Source organism: Choloepus didactylus, chromosome 24, assembly GCF_015220235.1.
Source record: "Choloepus didactylus isolate mChoDid1 chromosome 24, mChoDid1.pri, whole genome shotgun sequence".
Lineage (NCBI taxonomy): Eukaryota > Metazoa > Chordata > Mammalia > Pilosa > Megalonychidae > Choloepus > Choloepus didactylus.
In genome coordinates this window covers 5,158,546-5,176,662 of record NC_051330.1, presented here as the reverse complement: position 1 = coordinate 5,176,662, position 18,117 = coordinate 5,158,546, and the positions used below count along the sequence as shown (strand labels likewise).

General features: G+C 35.6%; 1 protein-coding gene across 1 annotated transcript; it reads right to left on the bottom strand.

Annotated features, from left to right (window-relative positions):
* Window positions 1-11,740: 11,740 nt before the first annotated feature.
* LOC119519823 (olfactory receptor 14C36-like) lies at window positions 11,741-12,721 on the bottom strand. Its single transcript, XM_037817545.1, has one exon. The coding sequence runs from the start codon at window positions 12,719-12,721 to the stop codon at window positions 11,741-11,743; it is 981 nt and encodes a 326-aa protein (XP_037673473.1).
* Window positions 12,722-18,117: the final 5,396 nt, after the last annotated feature.

The window sequence follows — 18,117 nt, the reverse complement described above, 5'->3', positions numbered from 1 at the left end:
AAAATGGACCTCAGGGATATGATAGATAATATGAAACGTCCGAATATAAGACTCATTGGTGTCCCAGAAGGGGAAGAAAGGGGTAAAGGTCTAGGAAGAGTATTCAAAGAAATTGTTGGGGAAAACTTCCCAAATCTTCTAAACAACATAAATACACAAATCATAAATGCTCAACGAACTCCAAATAGAATAAATCCAAATAAACCCACGCCGAGACATATACTGATCACACTGTCAAACACAGAAGAGAAAGAGCAAGTTCTGAAAGCAGCAAGAGAAAAGCAATTCACCACATACAAAGGAAACAGCATAAAACTAAGTAGTGACTACTCAGCAGCCACCATGGAGGCAAGAAGGCAGTGGCACGATATATTTAGAATTCTGAGTGAGAAAAATTTCCAGCCAAGAATACTTTATCCAGCAAAGCTCTCCTTCAAATTTGAGGGAGAGCTTAAATTTTTCACAGACAAACAAATGCTGAGAGAATTTGCTAACAAGAGACCTGCCCTACTGGAGATACTCAAGGGAGCCCTACAGACAGAGAAACAAAGAAAGGACAGAGAGACTTGGAGAAAGGTTCAGTACTAAAGAGATTCGGTATCGGTACAATAAAGGATATTAATAGACAGAGGGGAAAAATATGACAAACATAAACCAAAGGATAAGATGGCTGATTCATGAAATGCCTTCACGGTTTTAACATTGAATGTAAATGGATTAAACTCCCCAATTAAAAGATATAGATTCACAGACTGGATCAAAAAAAATGAACCATCAATATGTTGCATACAAGAGACTCATCTTAGACACAGGGACACAAAGAAACTGAAAGTGAAAGGATGGAAAAAATATTTCATGCAAGCTACAGGCAAAAGAAAGCAGGTGTAGCAATATTAATCTCAGATAAAATAGACTTCAAATGCAGGGATGTTTTGAGAGACAAAGAAGGCCACTACATACTAATAAAAGGGGCAATTCAGCAAGAAGAAATAACAATCGTAAATGTCTATGCACCCAACCAAGGTGCCACAAAATACATGAGAGAAACACTGGCAAAACTAAATGAAGCAATTGATGTTTCCACAATAATTGTGGGAGACTTCAACACATCACTCTCTCCTATAGATAGATCAACCAGACAGAAGACCAATAAGGAAATTGAAAACCTAAACAATCTGATAAATGAATTAGATTTAACAGACATATACAGGACATTACATCCCAAATCACCAGGATACACATACTTTTCTAATGATCATGGAACTTTCTCCAGAATAGATCATATGCTGGGACATAAAACAAGCCTCAATAAATTTAAAAAGATTGAAATTATTCAAAGCACATTCTCTGACCACAATGGAATACAATTAGAAGTCAATAACCATCAGAGACTTAGAAAATTCACAAATACCTGGAGGTTAAACAACACACTCCTAAACAGTCAGTGGGTTAAAGAAGAAATAGCAAGGGAAATTGCTAAATATATAGAGACGAATGAAAATGAGAACACAACATACCAAAACCTATGGGATGCAGCAAAAGCAGTGCTAAGGGGGAAATTTATAGCACTAAATGCATATATTAAAAAGGAAGAAAGAGCCAAAATCAAAGAACTAATGGATCAACTGAAGAAGCTAGAAAATGAACAGCAAACCAATCGTAAACCAAGTAGAAGAAAAGAAATAACAAGGATTAAAGCAGAAATAAATGACATAGAGAACAAAAAAAAAATAGAGAGGATAAATATCACCAAATTTGGTTCTTTGAGAAGATCAACAAGATTGACAAGCCCCTAGCTAGACTGACAAAATCAAAAAGAGAGAAGACCCATATAAACAAAATAATAAATGAAAAAGGTGACATAACTGCAGATCCTGAAGAAATTAAAAAAATTATAAGAGGATATTATGAACAACTGTATGGCAACAAACTGGATAATGTAGAAGAAATGGACAATTTCCTGGAAACATATGAACAACCTAGACTGACCAGAGAAGAAATAGAAGACCTCAACCAACCCATCACAAGCAAAGAGATCCAATCAGTCATCAAAAATCTTCCCACAAATAAATGCCCGGGGCCAGATGGCTTCACAGGGGAATTCTACCAAACTTTCCAGAAAGAACTGACACCAATCTTACTCAAACTCTTTCAAAACATTGAAGAAAATGGAACACTACCTAACTCATTTTATGAAGCTAACATCAATCTAATACCAAAACCAGGCAAAGATGTTACAAAAAAGGAAAACTACCGGCCAATCTCCCTAATGAATATAGATGCAAAAATCCTCAACAAAATACTTGCAAATTGAATCCAAAAACACATTAAAAAAATCATACACCATGACCAAGTGGGGTTCATTCCAGGCATGCAAGGATGGTTCAACAGAAGAAAATCAATCAATGTATTACAACACATTAACAAGTCAAAAGGGAAAAATCAATTGATCATCTGAATAGATGCTGAAAAAGCATTTGACAAAATCCAACATCCGTTTTTGATAAAAACACTTCAAAAGGAAGGAATTGAAGGAAACTTCCTCAACATGATAAAGAACATATATGAAAAACCCACAGCCAGCATAGTACTCAATGGTGAGAGACTGAAAGCCTTCCCTCTAAGATCAGGAAAAAGACAAGGATGCCCGCTGTCACCACTGTTATTCAACATTGTGCTGGAAGTGCTAGCCAGGGCAATCCGGCAAGACAAAGAAATAAAAGGCATCCAAATTGGAAAAGAAGAAGTAAAACTGTCATTGTTTGCAGATGATATGATCTTATATCTAGAAAACCCTGAGAAATCGACGATACAGCTACTAGAGCTAATAAACAAATTTAGCAAAGTAGCGGGATACAAGGTTAATGCACATAAGTCAGTAATGTTTCTATATGCTAGAAATGAACAAACTGAAGAGACACTCATGAAAAAGATACCATTTTCAATAGCAACTAAAAAAATCAAGTACCTAGGAATCAACTTAACCAAAGATGTAAAAGACCTATACAAAGAAAACTACATAACTCTACTAAAAGAAATAGAAGGGGACCTTAAAAGATGGAAAAATATTCCATGTTCATGGATAGGAAGGCTAAATGTCATTAAGATGTCAATTCTACCCAAACTCATCTACAGATTCAATGCAATCCCAATCAAAATTCCAACAACCTACTTTGCAGACTTGGAAAAGCTAGTTATCAAATTTATTTGGAAAGGGAAGATGCCTCGAATTGCTAAAGACACTCTAAAAAAGAAAAACGAAGTGGGAGGACTTACACTTCCTGACTTTGAAGCTTATTATAAAGCCACAGTTGCCAAAACAGCATGGTACTGGCACAAAGATAGACATATAGATCAATGGAATCGAATTGAGAATTCAGAGATAGACCCTCAGATCTATGGCCGACTGAACTTTGATAAGGCCCCCAAAGTCACTGAACTGAGTCATAATGGTCTTTTCAACAAATGGGGCTGGGAGAGTTGGATATCCATATCCAAAAGAATGAAAGAGGACCCCTACCTCACCCCCTACACAAAAATTAACTCAAAATGGATCAAAGATCTCAATATAAAAGAAAGTACCATAAAACTCCTAGAAGATAATGTAGGAAAACATCTTCAAGACCTTGTATTAGGAGGCCACTTCCTAGACTTTACACCCAAAGCACAAGCAACAAAAGAGAAAATAGATAAATGGGAACTCCTCAAGCTTAGAAGTTTCTGCACCTCAAAGGAATTTCTCAAAAAGGTAAAGAGGCAGCCAACTCAATGGGAAAAAATTTTTGGAAACCATGTATCTGACAAAAGACTGATACCTTGCATATATAAAGAAATCCTACAACTCAGTGACAATAGTACAGACAGCCCAATTATAAAATGGGCAAAAGATATGAAAAGACAGTTGTCTGAAGAGGACATACAAATGGCCAAGAAACACATGAAAAAATGTTCAGCTTCACTAGCTATTAGAGAGATGCAAATTAAGACCACAATGAGATACCATCTAACACCGGTTAGAATGGCTGCCATTAAACAAACAGGAAACTACAAATGCTGGAGGGGATGTGGAGAAATTGGAACTCTTATTCATTGTTGGTGAGCCTGTATAATGGTTCAGCCACTCTGGAAGTCAGTCTGGCAGTTCCTTAGAAAACTAGATATAGAGTTACCGTTCGATCCAGCGATTGCACTTCTCGGTATATACCCGGAAGATCGGAAAGCAGTGACACAAACAGATATCTGCACGCCAATGTTCATAGCAGCATTATTCACAATTGCCAAGAGATGGAAACAACCTAAATGTCCTTCAACAGATGAGTGGATAAATAAAATGTGGTATATACACACGATGGAATACTACGCGGCAGTAAGAAGGAACGATCTGGTGAAACATATGACAACATGGATGAACCTTGAAGACATAATGCTGAGCGAAATAAGCCAGGCACAAAAAGAGAAATATTATATGCTACCACTGATGTGAACTTTGAAAAATGTAAAACAAATGGTTTATAATGTAGAATGTAGGGGAACTAGCAGTAGAGAGCAATTAAGGAAGGGGGAACAATAATCCAAGAAGAACAGATAAGCTATTTAACGTTCTGGGGATGCCCAGCAATGACTATGGTCTGTTAATTTCTGATGGATATAGTAGGAACAAGTTCACAGAAATGTTGCTATATTATGTAACTTTCTTGGGGTAAAGTAGGAACATGTTGGAAGTAAAGCAGTTATCTTAGGTTAGTTGTCTTTTTCTTACTCCCTTGTTATGGTCTCTTTGAAATGTTCTTTTATTGTATGTTTGTTTTCTTTTTAACTTTTTTTTCATACAGTTGATTTAAAAAAGAAGGGAAAGTTAAAAAAAAAAAAGAAAAACAAGGGAAAAAAAAATGAGCAAAAAACATGCACAGACATTTCTCCAAAGAGTAAATACAAATGACTCAAAAGCACAGAAAAAGATGAGCATCACTAGATATTAGGGAAAAGCAAACCAAAACTGCAATGAGATACCATTTCACACCCACTAGAATGGCTAGTAATCAAAAAAACCCAGAAAACTACATTTGTTGGAGAGGATGTGGAGAAAGAGGAAGAGCGATTAATTGCTGGTGGGATTAAAAATGGTGCAGCCCAGATCATGAGGAGATAGAAAGAGGGCAGAGATTGTGCATATGATGCTGAAGGAGTACAGAATATTCTACAGGATTGACTGTATAGATCCAAAAATGGAGAACACAATACTGTGTGGTGGTAGCACAATATTGTATGTACACTGAACAAAGATGAGTGTGAGTATGGTTGAAAGAGAAAGTCTAGGGGCATGTATGACACCAGAAGGAAACATAGAAGATAAATATTGGGACTTAGCAAAACCTAGAGTGATCAATGATAGTGATTGGATGTACATGTATAAGAATGTTTTTACATGAGGGAGAACAAATGAATGTCAACATTGCAAGGCATTGTAAATGGGGTAGTATAGGGGAGAAATACAACCAATGAAAATTAGAGTCTATAGTTAACAGTAACATTGTAATATGCTTTTTCTATTAATTAAGACAAAGGCAACATACCAAAGCTAAATGTGTATAAGAGGGAGATATAACGGAGAGGTGTTTTTGTTGTTGTCTGACCTTTTTACTGTATTTTATTTTATTTTATTTTATTCTTCTTTTTAGTTTATTTTTTTTACTTTCTTATTCTTCATTTCTTTTTTCTTCTCTTCCTCTATCTTTGCTGAAGGAGTACGGAATGTTGTACAGCATTGACTGTAGAGATTGAAAAATGGAGAACACAATACTGTGTGGTGGTAGCACAATATTGTTTGTGCACTTAACAAAAGGTGGAAATGTCCTCATATAGCTTGTGATGGTGAATGCATAGCTATGCGATTATAATGAGAACCATTGATTGTTAAATTAGGATGGATTGTATAGTGTGTGAATAAAACTGTTTAATAAATAAACAGAGGGATACAGGTGCTGGAGAATATATGGAGATAGGGATGTACCTATTGACTGATGGTGGGGAGGTGGAATGGTGCAGCTCAACTGGAGAGCAGGGTGGTGGTTCCACAGGGAGCTAAGCATAGGGTTTCCATATGGTTCTTCAACCACATTACTGGTTATATACTTGGAGGAACTGAGAGCAGGGGCGTGAATGGACATTTGCACACTGGTATTTATGGTGGCATTATTCATGATTTGCAATGAATTGAGTTGGCCTAAGGATACATTGACTGATGAATGTCGTGGTGAACTGTGGTGTGTATGTACAATACAACGTTGAGCAGCAGGAATGAAGGAATGAAGTTGTGAGTTGTGCAGCTAGGTTAATGGACCCTGAGGACAGTATGTTGAGTGAGATAAGCCAGAAACAAAAAGACTAATATTATAATGCCTCACCAATATGGACTATTATGTGTGAAATCTGAGGATTGAATCTGAAAGAATAGATCATTAGGGGAAGGCTTATTGTAAAAGTTCCTAGATTGTAAGGTCTTAGAGAAATCACATCTATTTCTGAGTTGTAATCTTTATCTCTAAATTCTGAGATGCTGAGCTCTTTGTGTATAACCTGGTCAATGGTAAAGGTAAAGAGATAGCCAACTAAACTGGAGAAAATATTTGAAACCATACATCTGATAAGAGACTGAAATTCAGTATATATAAGGAAATCCTTCACCTCAATGACAATGGTACAAACAGCCCAATTTTAAAGTGGGCAAAAGATATGAAAAAACATTTTCCCAAAGAGCAAATACAAATGGTTAAAAAACATATGAAAAAATGTTCATCACTAGCTATTAGAAAAATGCAAATCTGAACCACAATGAGATACCATCTCACACCAATAAGAATGGCTGCCATTAAACAAACAGGAAACTGCAAATGCTGGAGAGGATGTGGAGAAATTGGAACTCTTATTCACTATTGGTGGGAATGTGTAATGGTACAGCCACTGTGGAAGACATTTTGGTGGTTCCTCAGAAAACTAGATATCATGTTACTGTATGATACAGCAAATTCACTTCTTGGCATATACCCAGAGGATTTGAAAGCAGTGACATGAACAGATATTTGCACACCAATGTTCATAGCAGCATTGTTCACAATTGCCAAGAGATGGAAATGATCCAAGTGTCCTTTAACAGATGAGTGGATAAACAAAATGTATACACATATGATGGAATACTACGCAGCAGTAAGAAGGAGCGAGGTCCTGAAACATTTGACAACATGGATGAAATTTGAAGACATAATGCTGAGTGAAATAGCCAGACACAAAAGAAGAGACGTTGTATGTTACCACCACTGTGAACTCCTTGAACAGTGTAAAGTCAGTGTCTTATAATATAGAATATAGAGGACGTCGAGATAGACAGAAGTTAGTGAAGGGGGAATGATAACCTAATATATACAGACATGTTAACGAGGGTGAACTTAAAGATATGGGAATGGACAATGGTGATGATGGTTCATTGATGGGATTATAAATATCAGTGGTGCATTGAAGGCAAACATGATCAAAAGTCCTTGTTCAAAGGCACGTATCCCACAGATTTGCACTACAAATATAAATAAGTGTTTTCATGATACACTTCTAAGGTATGACACTGGTACAAAGAGTTAAAAACAGAGTGGTATACGGGCAAATCTACCCATTGCATATTATAGAATATATTTACTAGGAATGCCTTTGCTTTACTACACTAATACTAGGAATGAATAATTAGGGGCTAATTAGACCTTTGAGGTGTTTTGTGTTATGATAATTTTTTAAAACTGTGAGTGATGACTGTGCACCTAAGTGAAGATAATGTGAGATACTGATTGTTTATTTTGGACAGAATATGTGCTATGTGAAATTAGGAGCCCCTACACAATAAGTCAAATCTTTGATCTTGAGGCTTGCTCATGTGAAATTTATGGCTCTAAAAGGCAGTCTAAGCCTACTTATAATTATGCTAAGAGGCACCTCCAGAAAACCTCTTTTGTTGCTCAGATATGGCCTTTCTCTCTCTAAGCCCAACTCTGCAAATAAATTCATGACCACTCCCCACCCCCATGTGGGAGATAACTCCCAGGGGAGTGATTTTCCCAGATAATGTGGGACATGACTCCCAGGAATGAGCCTGGTGCTGGCATCAAGTGATTGAAAATGCCTTCTTGACAAAAAGGGGGAAAAGAAAGGTAACAAAATAAGGTTACAGTGGCTAACCGATTTCAAATAGTGTCAAGAGGCTTTCTTGGAGGTTACTCTTATACAAGCTCCAGCTAGATATCCCAAATGGTCAGAGTATGCCAAGCCCTAATGAACAGTAGTTCTGAAATACCTAGGTCCCTATCTGTGACTCTATAAAAGTTTCACTCACTAAGTTTACTTTTCAGAAACTTAAATCCCGTAGTGTTCCCATGCCAGACAAGTACCAAAACCCAGAGAGAACAGCCTCTCCAAAAACATCAACAAGATGTGTGGGAAACTGAGTCTTCCATGTTGGCTGAGCCGTATCTGGGGTGGTGGCTTGGAATGCTAAGCCGCAGGCTTGCATGGAACGCTATGCAGGCCCGCCTTGTAAAGATATGTGTCTTGTGACTATGACAACAACGTTTACCATTGTCCTAAACCAAGATTGTTCCTTCTGGTATGCAACAGGATGTAAACATAGGTATCTGGTGGGCTCTTCCGTGCCTTAGGACACTGAGCACATACTCTTTTATCTTCTGAAATAAATAGCTGGAGCACAGGTGCATTATCATCCACTTAGCACAAGATGCGGTGGGCCCCCTGCTCCCTTAATTCTTAACTTTGTGTCTGTGTCTCATTCCTGCGCTGCCCTGTCAGCAACAAAGATGCAGCCCCCTTCCCCATAATATTGACACCCCTTTTCAATATGAACAAGTTAGCATGCTCACTGACATCCCTAGACAACACTAGACATTCCTGAAGATTGAGAGAGTGATTAAACAAGAGGAAGGGTTAGCAACAGACAAGATAAGATTAACAAGGGATTATGAATACTGAATTGTTATATAAACAAATATGTATATGTATATTTAGATACTAGGGTGTTAGAATAGCTAGAAGGAAATAACAGAAATGGTGGAACTGTAACTCATAGCATTCTTTGAAATTTGTTCTATAGCTACCATTAAATTTTACTTTGATAGTTATCACCTTTCTGTATATATGTTATATTTCACAATAAGAAAATAACTGAAATTGTGGAACCATAATCCATAACATTCTTTGAAATTTGCTCTCTAACTACGTGTTTAATCATACTTTGTAAGTTATCACTTTTCTGTCTATATGTTGTATTGCACAGTAAGAGATGTAAAAAAAAAAATGAAACAAAGACTAGCAACTAACAAGGTAATGGAGAAGAAATAGATAATTAATAGAAATATAAGGCAAATTTAGTAAAAATAAACAAGGCACAAATAAATAAAAAAGAAAAAATAACAATATGAAATAATTAAGCCCAAATATACCAATAATTACAATTAATATAAATACTGTAATTAATGATTAAAAAAAGAGATTCTCTGATAGAATAAAAAAAAGACTCAACTTGATTTAGCCTTCAAAAACAAACATATAAACAAATATTTGAAACATAAACATATAAACAAATATTTGAAAATAACAAATCAGGATATATTAAGTGAACACTAATTTAAAGAAAGTTGAAATTGTTAAATTTGTAAATCAGTTTTAGATAAAGCAGATTTCAGGGTAAAATATTATCAAGGTTAATGAAAGTCATTTCAAAGTGATAAAGGGATCATTCATTAAGATGGCAGAAATAAATTCCAAATTTACATGCATCAAATAACAGAGCTACAAAATGTGTGATGCTAAACTGGTAAAACTGCCTGAAGAAATATATGTATGAACAATTTTAAATTGGAGATTTTGGTACCCATGCTCTGTTCATTGATATTTGAGAGCAAAGATAACGTTTTGTGATAGTTTCAGTTTTGTTTAACTTTGTACAGAATCTCCTTGTGGTTCAGTATATTGTCCATTTAGCAGAAGTCCAATGTGAATTTGAAAAAAAACCTGAAATCAGCAATTTGGGGGTAGATCTGATTGACAGTTCTACAACTGTCAATCAGATCTATTTGAAAAATCATATTGCTCAATTCTTCTATCTATCCTTATTTTTGTTTGTTCTGTAAACAAAATAAATAAATGTAATAAATAAATGGTATTTATTATAGACGTTGGTTCAAATGACTGACTGCAGGGCTGGGCAATTCCAAATTCCATAGGATAGGTTGCCAGCTGGGGACTCTAAAGGAGGACATTGATGAATTCCCCAGGAGAACCTGGCTGGCTGAAATGGAGATGGAATTTTTTCCTTCTTAGTGCTGAAATCACCAGTTATCCTTTTAAGGCTTCTAGCTGGTTGAATGAGACTTTTCTCATTGTTGAAGGCAAACTCCTTGGTTGATTGTAGATGCAATTAGCCGTAGATGCAATTAACTTATTAATGATTTGAATCCATGAAATAGCCTCACAGTAGCAATTAGTCCATTGCTTGCTTAACCGGACACCATAATCTATCAAAGTTGACACATGAACTTAACCATCACAGAGCTATACCTTAAACTGTTTAATTATGGTAGTGTTTTTCCATTTCTCCTTGTGGCTCTCTCAAATTTGCTTTAAGTGTTGTGATTTTTATAGTAATATTCCCATAAAATTGCTATGGAATTTATTTGAATGCATATCTCAAAATGAGTTTTATAAAGTGTGATGGCAAAGATGACTTTCTATTGGGGAATTGGTCTCTAAATTGGATGGCACACAGTGAGCATCAATGGATGTATGAAGAATGAAATTTAAGGACTCCATTTAAATGAATTTTGTTGCCATTTTGTTGACTATTGAACAGCACCTAATTCAAATATTCTTTTTATTTACACATCACTTGCTACACAATGCTTTTCTACAACACAAATACTTTTCAAAATATAGAGTTATATATAAGCAAATGTAGTGTTATTTTACTGAAAATGTTATGTAATAAAAGTAGAGTTTTCAGACAGAATAATAGTTTACAAAGTCATATATTTGATCATTTAAGTATCACATAAGCACCATGTGATAATAGTCTTAGAATTAACAGAAGTGAGAGTACTCTTTGTCACTGTGACCATCTTTTACCCATTTACGTATCTATAAATTAAAACTATAATATTTTAGTTAATTTCTCTCCAAGATTGCATGTGTTTCAGAAATTATACAACATAGCAAACCATTTTTGTCATTCAGTGTAGAGAACAGCACCTAATTCAAAGGTTATTATAAGGATATGGACCATAATATATGACACATTTAACAAAGTCTAGCTAAGTTCATGATTTTATGATTTCATCTCCTAAACATATTGAAAGATGCATCAAAAGCAATATATGTGGAAATAGGAAAAGAGACACATTTTTCTTTCCTGGGAATGGAGAGTTTAACAGCTGCGACCATGTAATCTTAATCCTAAACTCTCTCAACATAGCAGTGACTTACATTTTATAAATACTAATATTTACATTGAATAAAAATAATTATTTAAAATTCATCCTGCCACATTAAAAATAGTTAAGTTATAATGATTTCTTTCACTAACTAAAGCTTGCTCAGGTTATTCTTTTACATTCAGCTTTCAGATATCAGTACAGGTCACCGACACTGGAAATGGGAAAGTTAATTTTGAATCGGAGTTTAACTCATGTCATCAAAATGGGAATGGCTTCAAACTATCCTTTTTTCCTGAATCAAGATTTCTCGTCATAATTCTCCTTAAAGCCTCCTTTATCTGCTTGTTTCTAAGACTATAGATTATAGGATTCAGGAAAGGAGGGATGATAGAATAGAACACAGAGGTGATCATGTCCTGAACTGTGGGAGAGTTAGAGGCTGGCTTCACATACACAGCAGCCCCTGAGCTGAGGAAGACGGTCACCACGAGGATGTGAGGGACACAGGTGGAGAAGGCCTTCCCTCGTTCTCCTCTGGTTGGAAGCTTGAGCACAGTAGAAAATATGCAAATGTAAGACATGGTGATGAAAGCAAAGCAGCCACCACCAACCAGCACTGCAGAGGCAAGAATTAAAATTTCATTGCTGAAGGTGTCAGAGCAGGAGAGCTTCAACAGAGAGGGGCTGTCACAGAAGAACTGATGGACCATGTTGGACTGACAGAAGGACAGGTAGAAAGTGCTTCCTGTGTGGAGTACAGAGTAGGCCAGACCGCTGAGCACTGAGGCCAGAGTCATCTGGACACAGACCCGATGTTTCATGATCATAGTGTAGTGGAGGGGTTGGCAGATGGCCACATAGCGGTCAAGGGCCATGATGGTCAGTAACAGCAACTCGGTATATGCAAACAGAAACACAAGGAAGACCTGAGCTGCACATCCAGCCATGGAGATCACCCTGCTGTCAAGCAGGAAGATGGCACATGCCTTGGGTACAGTGACAGAAATGTAGCACATGTCCAGGACAGACAGATTCCTAAGGAAGAAATACATGGGGGTGTGAAGTTTCCAGTCGAAGGTGGTGACTGTGACAATGAGAAGATTCCCCGTCAGGGTTGCCAAGTACATCAGTAGGAAGAGCAAGGCGTGCAAGACTCTGAGCTCCCACACATCAGAAAATCTTGTAAGCAGGAATTCAGTCACTGTGGTAGAGTTGGGTATCTTGGGAAAATTTACCATCGTCATGAAGAGTTGGACAAATAATCCCTGAAAACCTGCAGAATCAACATGTAGAAGAAAGGAGTCTAAACAAATTTATTGTCTCACATTAATTCAATTTTATTCTCTGTAGTTTGTTTTGGTTAGTGAGGTATAACATAATGTTTCCTCATGCTCTGTAGTCTCCCTGCTTGTAAAACTTATTTCCAGGGTAGGGGTAGCAGTAAAATATAATCTTTAAGAGCTTGTGCCTATATTTGCATGTATTTCTATCACCTACTAGTTATAAAATGGATTTTTAGAAGTTAAAGCTTTGCCTGGAAGATTAAAATATTCAATATAGGTAATTTCTATGCATCCCTGTGTCATTAGTAATATTCCATGAGTGTTAATATTTATGATTTTATGATGACAAAGTAGAATCTGAGTAGATAGGAAGTACTATTTATTCAGAGCCCCTCAAAATTTTATAAAAAATTATAATCCATTCCCTGACCCCAAATTAGAAAATTGTTTTAATCTCCAGTTCACCCACTATGGCTTTTGCTACTGATTTCATTTGAATACTAACCTTTAAAAATTCCTCTTTCTAATGACCACATTTTCATTGACCATGTAGTCTTCCTAGCAGCTCTTAATATGTACACTTTTTATTTTGATATTTGATTCTTCAACATATCTTCATTATTTTTAATAGTTTCTTAGATGCTTTTTGGCTTCATTTTGTTTGTTCAATATCTTAGATAAAATAATCAATGAAATGAATTACATTATACCACCTTTCATTTAGTCATAATTTCTTTTATAGTTTACATTATTCATATATTATGTACCGTAACGCTTATTGAAACTCTGCAAATTGGGAAGTAAAATATGCAATATTAAAAGTAGGTCACTGAAAGTTCAATGATAATGTATTTAGGCATGAAAAGATAAGTGCAAGAGTGGGCATTCAATGTCATCTTTGTCTATTCAGAAAGTGCATTGCTACATGGTGTATTTCCTCCAGCAAAATTCCTGATCCTACTGAGATTCACTGTTTTGCATGACACCAATCCATACTCCTCATTCAGGCTCAATATCACCAATAGAGCAAACTTCCAGTCTTCCAAACACTGCAGATCCACAAGCCCCAATTTTTGGATCCAGTATTAAATTATGATGATCCAGACTGAAACATCCCTCCACTGATTTCCTACATATTCAACATTAGGTGGTCCTTGAGAAATGTTCAAAACAATGTTCTATATTGCTCCATATTTTAATATTCTTGACTTTATTCAACTGTATGTGATAACTTCAACTTAGAATTATTTATTATGATCTAGGTTTCAACCCATCTAAAAGAATAAAATATCTGTATTGCCCCTGTCTCTACTCAATGTGAGAATATACTGTCTTTAACCATTTAAAATAATTCTAAGAGATTTTGTCCTAATACATTTAGAATTTCAATATAAAAACTCGTATATTTTCATTCATGTTTCCCCCTTATCTGTTTTCTTAATGTGAATGGAACCATCTATTTCTAAGGCCAATTCACCACTCTGGTCTTCATTCTCTCACCTCTTTTACTGACATGAATATTTCCCACTAAATACCATCATAAATTTCCCATGCTTTTTCATGTACTCCTTGAATTTAAATAGATGCTTAGATTTCTCTGTTCAAAAAAAAGTCACTTGCAACTCTTGATAGGTAGATATTACCTGTGGAGAAAATGTATTTATTTATTAATAATAGAAGGCTCACTAAATTAAGTGTATTGATTTTTTAGTTCTGTGTCAAATACTGTTACATTTTCCCACAAAATCTGGACATATTTGAGAACTTGAATAAAGAAAGACATTGCTTGATGTGTAGGCCATTAATGGACATTATATTCACACCCAATTCCTTCATAATGTTTCCTTTCACATTTGCCCTTAGCTAAAATCTTATTTAATCCTAAAGTGCAGGATGTTTTCTTCTGAAGTTGATTAAACTGTCTGTTTTCCCTGTTGATTTGGAAGCACAGAATGTACATTTTCACACTTGCTTTTACTTGTACTCTTTAATTCTCAATGCTAATATACTTCATGTATTTGTTTTGATGTTCCTTTTTTCTTTTGACAAATTTAACCACGTATACCATAGAGAACATCTGCTAACTGCAGGAAGGCAGGGCCAGTGTCACATTCTGAGTGACCCCCTGCACTCAAGAATAAAAGCTTTCTTTCTTTACGATCTTCTTTATTTCAGGATCCTTCAAAATGGTTCAAATAATGCATCAGGATTTCAAAGTTGGAGCACAGAATGAACATCTTTTATTACTTCACAATCACCAATCAATTTTAGGTGTCTAGCTTGAATTTGGGCTGTCTCAGTATAGCGTGTTAAATCTGTGCAGACTTCAGGAGAAGATGTGTTTTACTTCCTGACTCTGCCATTTATTTGCTATGTAGCTATGGCGGGCATCACACATATCATTTCCTTTTCTATAAATTTTATAAAAATTCCTACTTCATGAAATTCATATCTGTAAAAGAATTCAAATAGAACGTCTCATCATCGTAGCTACTGCTGAAGAAAAGTAAATCAATAAATACTAAAACTCAAAGAAAGGAGTTAAGTATGTGATTCCTTCAGCAATTACATCTTCCCTCTTAAATTTATATTGCTCTTCTTAAAAAAATGAAATGAAAAAGTAAAGGAATGCCAGCATTCTGCATTTGCTAATGCGATTTTCTGTTAAAAGAAGTATGACAATAGAAAATGTTCTATACAGTTAAATAGAGATTGTGAAATTGAGACTATTCTTGAACAGCATACAGGCTTCAGGAGGATAACCAGCAAAGTAAATTTCCTCTGAGAAAACTAGTTTATTGCACAGGTGTTCCCATCCATCAAATTGTAAAAGCAAAAGATTATTTTTGCAAAGACTTCAAGAATTTGAATATGTGTTTTGGTCATTAATATCTTTTTGTTTATTTATTGATTGAAACATCCTTCTAATCTTTAGTTTATTTATAATTAACTCTTATTTTTCAAGGTATTTTAGGGTGAATTATATGCGGACATTTATCTGGAGGCTGTGGAAATCAATTACAAACAAATGCTTACATGATTTTCATGATATGTTATGAGAAAGCCCTAGAATTATACCTGAAGTATAAGGGGTTATGAACTCACTTTATTTTTAAGGATTCACTTATTCGCTGAATATAGCAGAGTGCTAGGCATAGAGAAAATATTAGGCCAACAATTATTGAAATTAGTAACTGGTCATCAATAGTATACGTAAATCATTATTTGCATTCTTTTTAAGCAAAACACATCCCAGGAGAATTAGACATGTCTAACTATAAACTTAAACTAGCATTCTGCATATTGAAGTTCTGCTCAGTGGGCAGACACTTCTGGCCATGCTCTACCTGGTTCTATCAGCTCACTCTTTGCTTCCATGAGCAGCTGTCAATTCTGCTAAAATGGTGCTGTTTTTGAATAAGTCAAATTACAAAGAGGCTTCTCTCATTGTGTAAGTACCTTCCATATGTGTGTGTGTATGTCTATATGTGTGTGTGTGTGTGTGTGTATTTATAATAGTTCCCTTGTGAATTTCTCTCAAAAAATCAAGTAAGCAGTGAGGAAACAAATGGAGATGATTCATATAGGGAAGAAAAGGAGGAGAAAGAGAAAAAAAGAGTTAATAACAACAAAGCCTCAGAAGTTAATGCTGTTTTTTTCTTACATTGGACAGACCGTCAGAATTTCTGGTAAGGACCCAATGATGTTTCACCTGCAGCAAGGATGAGCGGCCATATTTAGAAGAGATGATTAACATCCTGTCAGGAACCTTTATATTGTAACAAGAGCTTTCGTGTTACATTTTATTTCCAAACAGGAATCTCCAGTAGCATCAGAGAAAACCCCTGGGAACACAGGATTTGGCACCAATAATAGCCAGTGCCCATGGTAATTTCAATGAGATAATTGGTTCTAGATGGTTAGGGAACAGGATCTAAGTAATAACTGTCCACAAACGGAACTTTTATATTAAGATATATTAGTGTGTTTGAACTTATGAAAAGAATTGGTGAAGGTTAAAGGGACCATCACTTAATTAGAAGGAAAATCACAGTTCCTCTAATATTCTGAGGGCTGTTAAGGTGAAATTGCTGAGGATCCTAGAGACTAAGTAGCTGAGGAGATCCAAAGCCTGCCTTCAGCCCAATCCCAGGACACTAAGTTTTCCTGTCCAGCCTCAGGGTTTTCCTCTCAGGAGTGGAATTATTTCCACTAGTCAGACCAAACTCTAGGAAATGCTAATGGACAAGTGACAAAACAGCCCTTCTGAAACTGTCCAGCACATATGTGAGCCTGGGGCCAATCCCAGCACAGTGGCTGCGAGCTGGATGGTCATCACACGTTGCTTTATTTTTGATGCCTCAGTTTCTTCATCTGTCAGCACATTAATGACGGAGTCCACCCTTAGGTGCCCCCTGAGAGAAGGACTAAATGGAGTGTGCAAACCATTTAGACTAGTAACTGCACAAATTGCACTACAACAACTGCTGCTCAGTCTTCACAATCACTGCATGAGTGGGTTATTCTGGTTGTGTTAGGAAAGTAGGAGCCTCAACCTGCTTCTTGGAGGTTCTACGTACTTTTCTGTTATTTATTTATGGTTTAATTCAACTGTGCTCAGGCCACAACCCCTTTATGATTTAAAACAACTCAACATACACTTGAATGCACATTCTGCACCATTAGGAGTTAGTCAACTGTGCTGTGCAAAACTTTATACCTTTCCTGATGATTGTCTCAAGATTATTAGACTGGCTGAGTTGTATTTACATATGTAGCTATAATTTTGGATTTTAAAATTCTTATTTTAGGTATATCATGTTATGTGTTATATATTTTAAAGCTATTTAATAGGTGAATATAAATTTATCATTTTTTATCTATCATGATGCAAAATAACCATAATATTGGGCTATATATCATGTCTTCATATATATTCTGTGTGATAAGAACACAGTGATATAACCACATCAGCTCTTGGTTTGTGTAGTTATGTATCTTCATTATATCCATTATACCCAATAAATTGTTTCCAGTTTATTTTCAATGTATACAGTTTGCATATATTTCAAATAGTCTTTCTTTTCAAGGGGAAGATCTTAAATATATTTTAAGGTATACAGTCACTCCTATTTGGCAATCTTTTTCTTTTAATTGGATTATTCAGGTTGCTTACATTTAATGTAACTGCTGAAACATTTTTGGTTTCCATTATTTGTCCCATATGCTCTTTGTTCTATTTTCCTTATATTTGGATTGATAAAATAAATGTTTACTTTTACTTTTTTCTCCTTTCCTAGCTTTTGATGGTACAATGTTAAGTTTTATATTGTAATTATAGGCTAGAGATT

What these genes read in the sequence shown, in the direction of transcription:
- LOC119519823 (XM_037817545.1), bottom strand. Translation starts at nt 12,721, where the DNA reads ATGGTAAATTTTCCCAAGATACCCAACTCTACCACAGTGACTGAATTC.